General features: G+C 41.3%; 1 protein-coding gene across 2 annotated transcripts in view; it reads left to right on the top strand.

The window, feature by feature from the left end:
- The window catches only part of LOC108575631 (protein TMEPAI-like), a 111,338-nt gene extending 107,380 nt beyond the window's left edge, over positions 1-3,958 (top strand). For both annotated transcript variants that reach the window (XM_017938474.1, XM_017938473.1), the window contains one exon: positions 683-3,958. In XM_017938474.1, the coding sequence (XP_017793963.1) occupies positions 683-1,063 (381 nt within the window). In that variant the 3' untranslated portion in view covers positions 1,064-3,958. The remainder of the gene's footprint in view (positions 1-682) is intronic.
- Positions 3,959-14,773: the final 10,815 nt, after the last annotated feature.

Below are 14,773 nucleotides of genomic sequence, written 5' to 3'. Positions count from 1 at the left end.
GTGCGTTGGAGATTGTTGATTTTGAGCTGTTAGAGTTCGAGGGAGGGAATTAAAGGGATTCTGGGCTACTGTGAAACGAATGTTTGTTGAATCTTTACTTTTTAGCTGTTTATTTTAATTTAGTAGACAATTTGTCAGATATGTCACTCTCTGTAATTATAATTTGTGTAAATAAAAATTTTTCTAGAGGAGTGCAGATTTTAGCTTAATCGTGATAGCTTTGGAATGTTTCCTCTTATTATAAAATCCTTTACTCTTTGTCTTTTACGTTCCCAACAGTGCATTTTACAAGATAGAGTAAATTACGTTAAAGAGTTAATCAAGATGTTTCGAAGGAAAAAATCAGGGTGGTGTACTCACTTAAACCCTTTCTATAAAGGGAATTACATTAACCCTTTGCGGTCGTATTGCAACGAACACACAGTGCACATTCTTTCACCTTTACGTATGTTTCACACAACAATAGTGGTTTCATTTTACATAAGATTTAAAAAAATGTTACGTTTCTCCATCGTGTGAAAACTCCGCAAAGTCAGAATGGCCTTTTACGATCGCCAAGGGTTAAAACTATGCGAACTATCTTTCCGTTTCAAATACACCCCACATATACGAACCACCTAAAATTTAAAAAACAAAGAAAAATCCCCCGAATCCTAACTAAAATGCATCGCTCGCGTTTCAGGAGAGCGAGATATACCAGAAGTGCGTTCGACCGCCGCCAAACCGGACGGTGTTCGACAGCGAGAGTCCGCCGCCTTACCGAAGCCAGTCCGCGTTGTTGGACGCGCCGGAGCGGATAGTCCGGTGCCATAGCGCAGGCAGTTCCCTGTTGAGGGTGTTCCGGAAGTTCCCCAGCCCTGGCAGCTCGACGCCTGCCGTGGTGGTACCACCTAGGCGGCCAACCTTGTCCAGTTATTCCGAGTCCAGTAGCAACCTGAGCAACCTGTCCAGCTTGACGGTGGTGCCGTGCGAAACAGACGAGAGTCAACAGCATCAGCAGCATCATCATCATCACCATCAGCAACCGCCGGCGGCGCACCAGCATCAACAGCAGCACGTCTGATCCGAGGCGCGTTCGAGAAGGAGAGCACTCGAGGTCACCACGACGAACACGTCGTCGTCGAGTAGCGAGTTCCTCGAGGTCGATGGACGACCAAGGATCTCGTGGAAACGGCGACGAGCCGTCCCAGCCGTCGTGGCGGAACAGCGACGTGAAAAGATGGAGGAACGACGAGCCGACGACGAGGAGGACACTGGCAGCAGCGCCGAGATCGTCGTGCTTGTCCTACCCTCTTCGAGAATCCTCCAGCCGTCGTCGAGGATCCCTGAAGACTGACTCGCAGGAGAAAGTTTGCACGGTTGGTGGTGGTGGTGGTGGTTCGGCCAGCTGACGACGACAACGACGACGACAACGACGAGGACGAGGACGATGCCTCGTTTAAACGGAGTGGACGGGCGCGGATTAGAGCGCGTGATGAGAATCTCGCCGGCACACAAACATAAACACACATAGACACACAATCTTGGGACAGCGGAGAAGAGAGGACCGAGAGAGAATTCGAGGAATAATCTTCTTCCTCCTCCTTCTCCAACCTTCATCTCCTCCTGCTTGCCGTTGTAGCTTCTTGCTGCTACACTGTTCTTGTTCTTGTTGTAGTTGTTGTTGTTGTTGTTGCTACTGCTCCTCCTTTGGACACTAGTTTCGATGGTCCTCCAGCTGGTTAGAGAGAAAGAACGAGGAGGAGCGTCCTCGGCCGGAGGCTGATATCGTCAGAGTGTTGGAGAAGCAGACACGACGCAGAGAAGAAGCTAAAGGTGGAATTTACACACACAGAGAGAGAGACACGAGGAATAGCAACGGTGTGTGTTGAGCTGCGTTTCGTGGATCGATCCCATTCGGTGCTTGACGATGCTTCGTCAATCTAACGGCAATCCTAACAGGCCAGTCTCCTAAGCCTAGATCTCATGATGATTCCAAAGCACTCTAGCACGAGAGACAGGGTGAAGCTCGTGTAACGCCAGTTAAGAGAGACGAAGAGGGGTAGTTGTAAAACTGGATGGACCATTCTGAGAATGAGGAACACGATGGGAGATGTCGACGACGACGACGATGGAGAAATTAAGAGAGGCCTACCGGATAAAATAGACAAAAGAGAGAAAGAAAGGACTGACGAAGGAGAGCGATTCACGAAGCAGCTCGAAATTGAAGAAGTCGTCGTGGTGTTTTAGACAACAAATTGATGGTTTTGTCACATTGGCGGAGGACAACGAGAGATAGCAGCCGTGACAGTGACGTATATCGACCTGTGGCCAATCAATGAAAGAAGAAGAATAAACTGGCCGCGAAAAACACGCGCAATGTGACGAGAGATGCCGAAGAGAGAGAGAAAGAGAGAGAGACCAGTGCGCTGCGCCCGTTCGCTGGCCGATCCATCAACACTACCACACCAACGGGACGATTCTTGTTCACCAAGTATATATACATACGTACATGTATATGGCCTGAAAGCGTATATGTATATGTATGTCGTATATTTGGAAATTTGTTCGCTGCGAAAAAGACTTAGTAAATTATTTATTGGCGATAATTCGCGAGCCGTGGCACCAGAGATAAAGCGGCTAGGCGAAGTAGAAGAAGAAGAGGAAGGGGCGGATCCGCGGTTAGGCGCGCGCGACTACACGGAAAACGTGGAGAGCGGAGAACGCCGCACACGCTAGAAATAAAATGAATGTGTCCGCGTGTGAATGATGCGTCTCGTTTGCATATGTATGCGTGAGTGCGTGCGTTGCGTTGCGTGTGAATGCGTGAAAAAAGGTCCGTGAACTGGTGTAAAAGGGATGAAAAGTGACGATGAGGAGAAGAAGAACGGTTCAAGGGGGAGTTTGGGGAGAGAAGCGATAGTAACTAGGGAAGGGTGGGGGGTGGGGGAGAAGGAAATATCATTTGAGAGCGATGGTTAACGCGATGAAGAGTGAAAGCAAGAGGTAGGAGGAGATTTTCTGAGTGACTGATGGCGCGTGATTATATGGACCGTGTAAATGAGAGAAAGAATGGAGAATGTTGAAAGAGTGCGTGAGAGAGAGAGAGAGAAATGTTGGAGTGAAGAGAGTGTGTGACGGAAGAAAAGTAGTGCCAAGAGCGTATAAAAACAAGATGAAGAAGAGGAGGAAGAAAGATGATGATGATGAAAAAGAAACTCTGTAAATATTAGGTTAGGTAGTTCAATATCAATATAATTATTACGACTAAAAATGATATGCTCTATATACTTGATTAAAAAGTAATAAACCTTACACCACGCATAAACACGAGTTGGACGGGCCGTACGAAATCGCCCTGGGACACGCGTTAACGCTTTTCGACGAGGCCTCCGTGAGAATCTAGATGTGAAAGAGAGAGAAGGAAAGGAAGAGAGGGAGAGAGAGAGAGAGAGAGAAACTATCGTTTCGAGCGTTTCGCGAATAATCGACGGGTCGATTTCCTGAAATCTCCGACGAACAGAGAGTGTATCTGTTCGCCTCCTCCGTCCATCGACTCGCTCGTTCCTCCAACCCCTTTTTCTTTTTTTTCCCCTGTCGAAGAGGAAGAAGAACGCCTGATCGAAGCTTTCGGACTGTTTTTGCGAAGAAGAGGAGGGAGAGCCAGCGAGGCTCTCCCTCTCTCGACGTGAGAACAGATCGGTATTCACGTTTTAGTGATTGGTAACGAGTCGAAGATCGAGTCACAGAGAGGGATGATCGAGTCGGGGAGAGAGAAAAGAAAGGATGAAACGAGAAAGAGAGAGAAATGAGAAACGGAAATCGATCGGTCGAATAACGTCGCGACGCTCGTTCGGCTGGCGCGTCTCGCCGTGTTTCGAATGGCTCGCACGATGTCTGATATAACGCTACTTTATTATTATTCAGATAGATAAGGCTTCAGTTTTCTGACAAAGGGAAAAAAAAAAGACGAAGAAAATAGGACGAAATCTGCCTTGACGACGAACCGAGTGTCGACGACCGGCTTCGTTTCCACCGTTTTCTTTTCGAACACCAGCCTCGAGAGGACACGATCGTTTCTGTACAGATTGCTGTGGAGATTCTCGCGAAAGTTAGGGTTTACTGTAACTTTTTTAGATTTAGATATGCCTAAAGCTGTGTTAGGTGTATCGGTTAGACATATACTATTAATTGGGCGTGCCGTTAGGCGCGCCGCTAAACAGTGTTCCTGAGAACTTTTTTCTCGAAAGAAAAAAAGAAGAAGAAGAAAAAGTAACGAAAAGAATAAGAATGGAAGGAATGGAAAGTTTGGTAAAGATGGAAATTATTTTCTAAGCTTGGTACCTGTTACGTACCCAGGATAGATTCTATCGATTTTCAACCCAGCATCGAATGCTTCAGATTTTTTACTCGATAGCCATGACATTGTTAATTTTTAAGGTAGACTTTCGTGACTCGCGTGCGAAAGTGACAAAGGGAAAATGCTCCTGCGCGGGGAGTTGGACGAATTAGTGCTTTCCTGATTGAAAGGGGTTCAGCGTACTTTTTTACGACTTTGATATTTTTCTTGAGAAGCGATGAGACACAAAAGAATACGTAAAATATGAAAGAAAATAGTATTTTTATTGAGAAACATCTTCCAAAGTAGACATTATGCGTCAGCTAACGCTAATTTCACTTATAAAATAAACGATCACCAGAAAGGCCTTCGACACCTCGATAAAGTACAATCTTCTTACCAAATACAAAAAATATAGAAGCTCCACGGCAACCTGATAGAAACACCGTATCGTTAAAGAACTTAAACTAATCGCTGATCACTTTGTTTTCCGTTCGAACAGCCAATTTGTCGATTATTCAAAACGTGTGTGTGTTTATAAAGGAAATTTAAGAGAGAGAGAGAGAGAGAGAGAGAGTTTTTTGAGCGCGTAGACGAGCAAAATGGCGGCATCGACTTCGGTTCTTGACCTCGGGACAGAGCGAAACTACTGAAGTATCTCATGAGAAGTCACCAATTTATTGTAATCCTTAAAACCGTACGACGAAGGGGTAAAATTGCAAACAAATTACCGACAGCTTTCCCTCTCGATTCTTCCGTTCGCGTCGAAAACACGAGGTCCCCGTGTAAGACCTTGCAAAAGAAAAAGACTCGGAACAATTCCAAAAAAAAATTCCAACTCGATGGAATTTTTCCACGCTCCTTTGCACAAACTCATTTTCAACGTTCCGTCGAGGTGAAAAATTGAAACAAAAAAAGGAAACTCCTAATATAACCGGCTTCGTGTATCGCGCGACGCGAGTCGAGAGAATAGCACCGTTGAAGAGGCACGTTTTTGACGTCGAATATATGCGTAAAACCTAAAAAAAAAAAAGTAACGAAAGAAAGAAAAATGAAAAGAAACCAATGCCGATGAAAAAGCGTACAGTCGATCCTATATGTGTATACGTGTAAGTCTCTTCTCTGTACGTACGCGTGTACACATATACGAAAGCAGAAGTTGTTTGGAAAAAAATATGTCCGGGCAGTTCTACACACGACACTCGAGCGTGGTCCGCGTGGACCATGAAGAGAGACACGCGAGCTCTTTTCCATCGTTAAAAATGTGTTCACGCGCATGCAATATTAGGTGATGAAGATTAATCATATTTCTCTATGTAAAGAAAGAAAACGTTATAAAACGAGCGCGAAAGGGAGAGAGTGTGTGTGTGTGTGTGTGTGCGCGCGTGTGAGAGAGAAGCTGAAGAAAAACGCGAAACGGAGAACGAGAGAGGAGCTATGAGAGACGCGAAGAACGAACAATAGAGGACTAACGAGAATACGGTCCCTCGCGATTGAACGAGAGAGCAATCGACGAGAAGACGCGGCAGAGCGATCGTATGTGTGCGTGTGTATAAGAATGCATGAGCGGGAGAAAGAGAGCGACAGAATGTTTGCGTGACAGAAAGAGAGAGAGAGAGAGAGTAATAAGATACGAAAGGTATGACTAAATCCAAAAAAGAAAAAAAAAATGGGTCTTGTGCAAGCCTCGGTTAAATTAAAGCAGAAAAGAAAAAAACTAATGAAAGAACTGTTATTGACTTAGGTCGAATTTTTTAAAAGTCGTCGCCGATGCGGAGTTTCTGCACAGAGAGAGAGAGAAAATAAAAAGAGTAGCGAAAAATCCAATTGTGATTCAAGTTCCGCGATCGGTGAGACGATTGATGAATTTTTAGAGCGAGCACGATTTTTAATAATTAATTCGCGGTGTATCGCGGTGCGCGCTCTTCTTTAACGATTCGTTGCGCGACGCTCGAGCTTCTTTTGGGCGATCCAGCGGTTTAGAGCGACGAGATCGATCATTTTTTGTGGCCTTTTGCTGAAAATCACCGGCAGTCGGGCTGTGTGGAACGACGACGACGGGCTGGCTTGATATTTGTCGACGCTGAAAAAGAACGAAGTGTGTTCCATTTGTCAGAGATCGAGGCGTATCTTTCGGACGAGTCTCTATCAATCGGCTGGCTCAGACGAACGGCTTAGCTCGCTGGATCGACAATCGACACGCTGACGCTTGAAGCAATAGCTCGATCGAGACGTCGCGACTATCGAATTTGCTCGTTAGAAAATCTGTTCGATCGTCGTGATCTCTCGATAATATCGATTAGTACCAATTTTAATTATATTCGATCGTTAGACTTCGGGTAGCAAGAATCTATCGATAAATTGTTCGGTCGATAAGGTAGATTTCTAATTGATCGTTAGAAAATAATTTTCGAGAAAAAAAGAGCTGCTTCGAGCGTTGGAGCGAATGAAAGCCCGTTTGTCTTGTTCTCACTGTTCGTACGTCTTCTCGGAAGCGTTTTAGTGTGTTCAGGTTGATCGTCTATCCTAATCGATATCGTCCAAATTGTTCGTTCCGGTGATCGAAGTTCTTCGTCAACCTGACCCGCTTCCGGTCCATCTAGTCATGCTGAGCCGTGCGTCCTGTCGGAGGATGAAATCGATCGGTCGTTTCATCAATTATTCTCGTTGTCATTTTTGATCCCGAGATCGGATCGATTTTTTATAAACGTGATTGTTATTTCACGAGGTGTTCCAAAATTCGCGGACCAATCGGTCGTGTCCGTCGTTTTTTCTACGCGAAGTTAACGAAATTCGACGTTTACTATCGGGTTTCCCCTCGAACTTGTAATTATTATCGTACTGTTGGTAAGATTGGTGTGTCTAGTCCACCATGGCGTTTAGGGATCATTCACCTCGATGGCGTCTCGTTGCTTCGTTCACCTGTCAAACATAACCAAAAAAAAAAAAAAAAAAGAGAAAAAACATTCGATCTTTCTTTCGATATTATCGTTGGAGCAATGAGAGGGCCATCCGACGTTGCAGATTCTGCTCGCCGTGGAATATAAATTATGTTCTTTTTCTTTTCATTTGTTTACGTTATTAGGTAACCGAAAACAAAAGAAAAACGATGGTAGGTCGAAATACGGGGAGTTGAAAACGAAATCAATGCACAGACCCGCAGACTGATATGGATGCAAATCTGAGAATCAAAATTTTGTTGACCGTCTCGTGGTTTCTCGGGGACGCAGTGTCTTACGGAATGATCTTCTGGTACTGATTTGTAATTTCGATCGAACGAGAAAACGACGAAGATCTTGAGTGGGAAGAGAGAGTAGAAAATAAAATAGGAGGTACCAAAAGAGAGTTAGGGCAGAGGGGATATGCGTGCGTGTGTGCGTGGAAGGGAGAGAATGGAAACACGTGCGATTGAGAGATTGAGAGAGAGAAAAGTAACAAAAAAAATAAAAAGACGTATAACGGGAAAAAGAACCACTAGCCAACGTATGTCATTCGAGTCAAATAATCATCGTTTCGTTGTCGTCGTGATGTACGAGCAGGGGAGAGAAAGAGAGAGAGAGAGAAAGAAAATATGTGAGCGAGAAATTGGAGAAAAACGTTTTTCAAGGTAATCGATCGATGTTGTAGGAACAGTGTCATTTAAAGTAGTAGATCGCTTCTACCAAAAATAAAAAAACAAGTCATCTCGAGAAAAAAAAATAAGAAAACCGGTTCACGTAATTTGAAAGTCCCGCTCGCCGTGTGACGGAGGCGCTAGAAGCGGCGCGAGATTCGAAAAAACGACGCGAAAGAAAATCCCCTTGTCGCTCCCCGTTTCTCCCCCACGAAACCCCTTCTCCCTTCTTTCTCGATCTTATCTTACACCCTGTTTCGATCGTGCGTCGAGTCTCGCGTTCGCTTCTAGCGTGCTTCCGACTCGGGGGCAAAATAAACGGTTTTTTATACAGTAGAATTGTACCAATCGTACCACATAGGAAAGAAAAAAAATGATGTTCGTTGTTCACTGCTCTGGCTTGCTAGAAACAGCAAAACACAGTAACTCGGGCCTCTCGGAGGCTGTTCGGACCAGGAGAGGCGCGAAAAAAAAAAACGAAAAAAGACTTGACCAATAACGAGCGTACATTCATTCGGAAGAACTTGCTCCGGACAGTCCCCTTCGTGCCCCCTGTATGAATCGGCAACATTTCGACATTGCAAGATTATTGGTGTACTTATCACGCAGTTTTCTACAAAATAAAGAAAACGATTTTGAAAAAAAAAAAAAGAACTGATTTATGTACATTATTTATTCCCTAACACCCCTGCTTATCAATCAACGAAAATTATTAATTGCATTTTATTAAAGCAGTTCAGAAGATTGCTTACAATTGACAGACTGCTTTGTCGACAACCTGCTTCCTGAAATTGTACCACAGACGAGGTACAGAATAGATCTATCACGTAATGTATTTTCGTGTCCAACGTTCTGAAATACCGATCGTGTAAAAAATCAGAGGTTTTGTTATGCCCTCTACGATATAAAGCGGTGACTTTGGGAATTATATGCAGTCCAACCATTAACGATGGTAAAGTCGACAGATGTGAAAGATCCTGATTTGGTAAATTTGCATATATTCCATTGCGTGGGTGGAACTTTGACGACCTCTCGAAAGCAGAACACGCATGGGATGAATCGTCCATCAATGAAAAATTATATTTTCATACTTTTCATTACAGTAAAATGAGAATTCTTTGAATTTTTCACTTTCAGTAATACTTATTGTAAATTAGAGCATAATATCATGTACTAAGCAGCCCAAAATTGATATACATAATAAACTTTCAATTGTTTTACCATTGCTAATAATGTCCATAGTAAAATGCAGCTTCTGGCTTATTTTCAAGTACTTTAACGATAGAATAATTAGTATTTCTTGTCGAAAAACAATTTACATGGTTGTTTATAATTGTTGGAAGGCTTAAATAAAATTATTGTATGCTTCAACTTAATAAAACAGCTTGATATACTACTTTTACACTGAATTAACCATTGTATTCAGCATATTAGTCAGAAATTGTTTATAATTTTATTAACAATTAGAAAAATTAATGTTCCTTTTGTATGAATTACAGATCGACCTCCTAGGACACCACAGAAGACAAGGAAAGGACTTAAACATAAGGAAACATGAAGAAATGCATAGAAAAATTAATGTTCTTCACTTGTGAATTACAGATGGACCTTCCAGAACACCGTAGAAGTCAAGGAAAGGACTTGAACACAAGGAAACACGAAGAAATGCGATTATTTATTAAAAAAACTATTATTTATTGTAAAATTATTGTACAAAATGTATTTTACAAAAGGTTACAATATACCAGTATTGTTTTACAGCATTTTACAGTCTATTTACTTCTCCTTTGCGTACCAAATTCATTTCCGTTGCAAAATACCCATTGCTTATGAAAAAATCAATTATTTATTGTTAAATTATTGTACAAAATGTATATTACAAAAGGTTACAATAAACCAGTATTGTTTTACAGCATTTTACAGTCTATTTACTTCTTCTGTACACACCAAATTCATTTCCGTTGCAAAATACCCATTGTTTATGAAAAAATCAATTATTTATTGTTAAATTATTGTACAAAATGTATATTACAAATGGTTACAATATACCAGTATTGTTTTACAGCATCTTACAGTCTATTTACTTCACCTTTACGCACCAAATCCCTTTCCTTTTGCAAAATACCGATTGTTTAAACAATATTCCACTGCAAAATTGAATAAATCAATGCCAGAGACACCCAGGAATCCGCTTTCATCACAAAAATCGAAAAAATCCCGAAATTCTAGCGAGAACTACGGAAATTAGGCGAAAATTTCGAAAATCGCGCGAATACACTCGTTCGGTGCTCAAGTCCTCGAGAATTCCTGGAATTTACGTCATTTCTCGGAAATGACGAAATTTCCAAGAATCGAGGCGATTCCAAGAATTGACCAATGGCCCTTCGAAAATTTCGGTTCCCGAGAATTCCAAGAATTTGGTCATTTCCGAGAATCGAGTCGATTCCAAGAATTGACCAAAGGCCATTTGAAAATTTCGGTTCTCGAGAATTCCTGGAATTTACGTCATTTCTCGGAAATGACGAAATTTCCAAGAATCGAGTCGATTCCAAGAAGCGACCTCCTGTCACATCATATTCGCCTAATATAAAATGAGAATTTTCGATTTTCGAAAATATTTGGCCGAAAATCGACTTTCTAATAGGCGAACATGATGTGAAAGGAGGTCGCTTCTTGGAATCGACTCGATTCTTGGAAATTTCGTCATTTCCGAGAAATGACGTAAATTCCAGGAATTCTCGAGAACTGAAATTTTCGAAGACCCTTTGGCTGAAAATCGACTTTCTAATAGGCGAACATGATGTGAAAGGAGGTCGCTTCTTGGAATCGACTCGATTCTTGGAAATTTCGTCATTTCCGAGAAATGACGTAAATTCCAGGAATTCTCGAGAACTGAAATTTTCGAAGACCCTTTGGCTGAAAATCGACTTTCTAATAGGCGAACATGATGTGAAAGGAGGTCGCTTCTTGGAATCGACTCGATTCTTGGAAATTTCGTCATTTCCGAGAAATGACGTAAATTCCAGGAATTCTCGAGAACTGAAATTTTCGAAGACCCTTTGGCTGAAAATCGACTTTCTAATAGGCGAACATGATGTGAAAGGAGGTCGCTTCTTGGAATCGACTCGATTCTTGGAAATTTCGTCATTTCCGAGAAATGACGTAAATTCCAGGAATTCTCGAGAACTGAAATTTTCGAAGACCCTTTGGCTGAAAATCGACTTTCTAATAGGCGAACATGATGTGAAAGGAGGTCGCTTCTTGGAATCGACTCGATTCTTGGAAATTTCGTCATTTCCGAGAAATGACGTAAATTCCAGGAATTCTCGAGGACTTGAGCACCGAACGAGTGTATTCGCGCGATTTTCGAAATTTTCGCCTAATTTCCGTAGTTCTCGCTAGAATTTCGGGATTTTTTCGATTTTTGCGATGAAAACGGATTCCTGGGGGTCTCTGGCATTGATTTATTCAATTTTGCAATGGAATATTGTTTAAACAATGGGTTTTTTGCAAAAGGAAAGGGATTTGGTGCGTAAGGGAGAAGTAAATAGACTGTCAAATGCTGTAAAACAATTCTGGTATATTGTAACCTTTTGTAATATACATTTTGGACATTAATTTAACAATAAATAATTGGTTTTTCCATAAATAATTTCATTTCTTCATTTTTGCTGATGTTCAAGCCTTTTCCATGATTTCTGTGGTGTCCAGTGATGATCATCTGTAATTCATATGAAATAACATTAATTTTTCTAATTGTTAATAAAAGTTATAAACAATTTCGGGCTAATATACTGAATACAATGGTTAATTCAATGTAAAAGTAGTATTTCAAAATGTTTTATTAAATTAAAACATACCATCACTTTATTTAAGACTTCCAATAGTTATAAACAACAAGGAAAATTGCTTTTTAACAGGAAATACTAATTATTTTATCATTAAAGTACTTGAAAATAAGCCAGAAAATGTATTTTACTATCTACATTACTAGTATTGCTAAAACAATTAAATATTCATTATAGGTATCAACTAAATATAATAAGGACGACGAGGAGAACAATAGTGAAGAGAAACAAGCAACTGAACAGCGGTAGACAAGGATAGACACTAGAGAAACGAGTTAGACAAGGAAAGAAATAGGTGTAGAGAAGAATAGCAATAATTAATGAGTTAGACAAGGAAATATATATGGATAGACAAGGACAGTATTCATTATAGGTATCAACTAAATATAATAAGGACGACGAGGAGAACAATAGTGAAGAGAAACTAGCAACTGAACAGCGGTAGACAAGGATAGACACTACAGAAACGAGTTAGACAAGGAAAGAAATAGGTATAGAGAAGAATAGCAATAATTAATGAGTTAGACAAGGAAAGATATATGGATAGACAAGGACAGAAAATTTTCATTGCGGAAGTAACGCCATCTCGCGTTTGGTGACGTGAACTACGATTTTTCAATAGGAACACAGGATATAAACAGAGGTATTAGACAAGGAAAGCACTATTGTGCGAGAAGGACAGAGATAAAACGTTTCCTATTGGTCAGCGGGCCGCCATACTGCACCTCTCAGGCCCCAAATAAATTCGGTCGGTGAAAAATCATTAATAACTCAATAATTACGATGATTTTGTGAACTTTTAGAATTGAAGAATGTAGTATAAACCTCCAGCAACTTTCTCATATGATTTTTACGGCTCTAGGTCCTTTCAATAATTAGTTATTAACAATTTTTCCGCGGAGTGTCGGGAACGGTACGACATGTCGGGACAGTCCTTTGCGGTTTTTCATTAATTTCGTACCTTTACTCGTATAATTTATGCACTTTCATACATTCATTTGAAAGTCTGTTCCTTTAGCTAGCTTCTCGTATAGTTTTTATTAACATTACGACTGTAGTTTACGAGGTATTAAACATTATATGCCAGCGTGCACCGCTCAGCGTATCCGAGTGAGTTCAACTGTTATAAACAATTGCTTATATTTCATAAACCGCATGACAAAAATTATTGCAGAATGTAAAGTAAAGTTCGTACTACATTCTTCAGTCTTAAAAGTATACAAATAATCACGCAATTCCATTAAATTCAATTAAATTGACAGAAGAGTGTTACGCTTGAATTCGACGAGTGTGACATTCTCCCGAATAATGTTTAATAACTCTGAAACTATGACGAATATGTTAATAAAAATTACATGGGAATGTAGTCAAAGATACTGCCTTTCAGATGAGTAGTGAAACTTGTACAGGAAATTGTTTCTAAACAATGAAATTAATGTAAAACCGTAAGTGTCTTTCGCGACATGTCGTGTCGTTCCCGACAACTCGCACAAGAAATGTTAATAACTAATTATTGAAGGAACTCAGAGCTTTCAAACCTATACGAGAAAGTTGCTAGAGGTTCATACTTCATTCTTCAATTCTAAAAGTTCACAGAATCATCCTAATTATTGAGTTATTAATGATTCTTCACCGACCCACTTGACTTGGGACCTGGAAGGTGGAGCATGGCGGCCCGTGGACCAATAGGAGACGTTTTCTCTCTGTCCTTCTCGCACACTAGTGCTTTCCTTGTCTAATACCTCTGTTTATATTCTGTTTTCTGAGTAACGAGTCGATAGTTCGCGCAGCCAAACACGAGATGGCGTTAGCTAATTTTTAAAAAATTCTTTATTGTTGTTTAACCCTAATCCCTTCCTTATCTATCTCGTTTCCGTAGTGCTATCTTTATCAACTCGTATTCCTTTCCTCCTGTGTTGTTAAATACCTCGACGAGTTACTCTTCGTAATAAGCACGACTAAATATATTGAATTGCGTGTGAAAAAGGAATGTTCACGATCTTTTGACAGCAGAAGAACTCGTCTATGTGATGAATCATCTACTGATAAACAATTACGTTACTCTCTTATTTGTAATTTCATAATTACGTTTAATTCTAATTCCACCCACTACTAATGTAATCTTATTATACGCTAAATCGATAACGTTGGGAGCAACACGAAAATGGTAAGGGTCTTCTCGGCCCCCGTGCCGTGGACACAAATTCCCATAAGATGTTAGATTTATCTTACACGCTGTCTGTAAATTACACGATACGCGTCTACAGATGACGCCATGTACGCGATTAACTTAGTCGGTATTCATTGGTTCGCTTCTCAGCTAAATTGTCTATCGGAGGAAATTATCAACGTTCGAGCTGCGTGGAATAATACCAGACTATTTATAACCGATCAAGTATAAATGAACTGAACGTTTTGTGCAGCTAAATATATATGATCACGTTCATTCAGCCTCTGGTAACGCATATAAATTCCAATAAGAGTGCGCAGGTACCGACCGAGGCAAAATCCTATCGTACCATCACGTTTGATGAATCACGGGACCAGCGAAGAAAATGATTACCGCGAAAATGTTCAACCCGCCTCACTATGCACCGAATTTGGCCCGATAAACACGCGTGCAAAAATACTGCCGTGAAACATTATACGCGAAGAATGTAATACCAATCGTCGAACCGTTAAATTTCCAGCCGAAAGAAGATTGCAGCGCGGTGCATACGTGCGATATTCTACGCCGGAAAACATGACAGGAGGAGCGGGGAAGAGGAGGGTGAGGAGGGCAATGTCCTAAGCGGCCGGGGAGTAGTTCTTAGAGCTTAATGAATGTGCGGCGTGATGGGCAGCAGCTTAACGAAAGTGATGCGATGGGAGGAAGTGGAAACCACCGGAGGCGGGTGGCGTCGTTTAAATTTGGAACGCCGCTCGTTCGGAAATAGACGTCTTTTCCTGCCTTACCTTGTGTACGCGATCCTTTGCTCTCTCTCTCCCGGTTTC

Source organism: Habropoda laboriosa, unplaced genomic scaffold, assembly GCF_001263275.1.
Source record: "Habropoda laboriosa isolate 0110345459 unplaced genomic scaffold, ASM126327v1 scaffold186, whole genome shotgun sequence".
NCBI lineage: Eukaryota > Metazoa > Arthropoda > Insecta > Hymenoptera > Apidae > Habropoda > Habropoda laboriosa.
The sequence above is the reverse complement of the archived record's forward strand: the minus strand, read 5'-3'. Positions and strand labels throughout refer to the sequence as shown.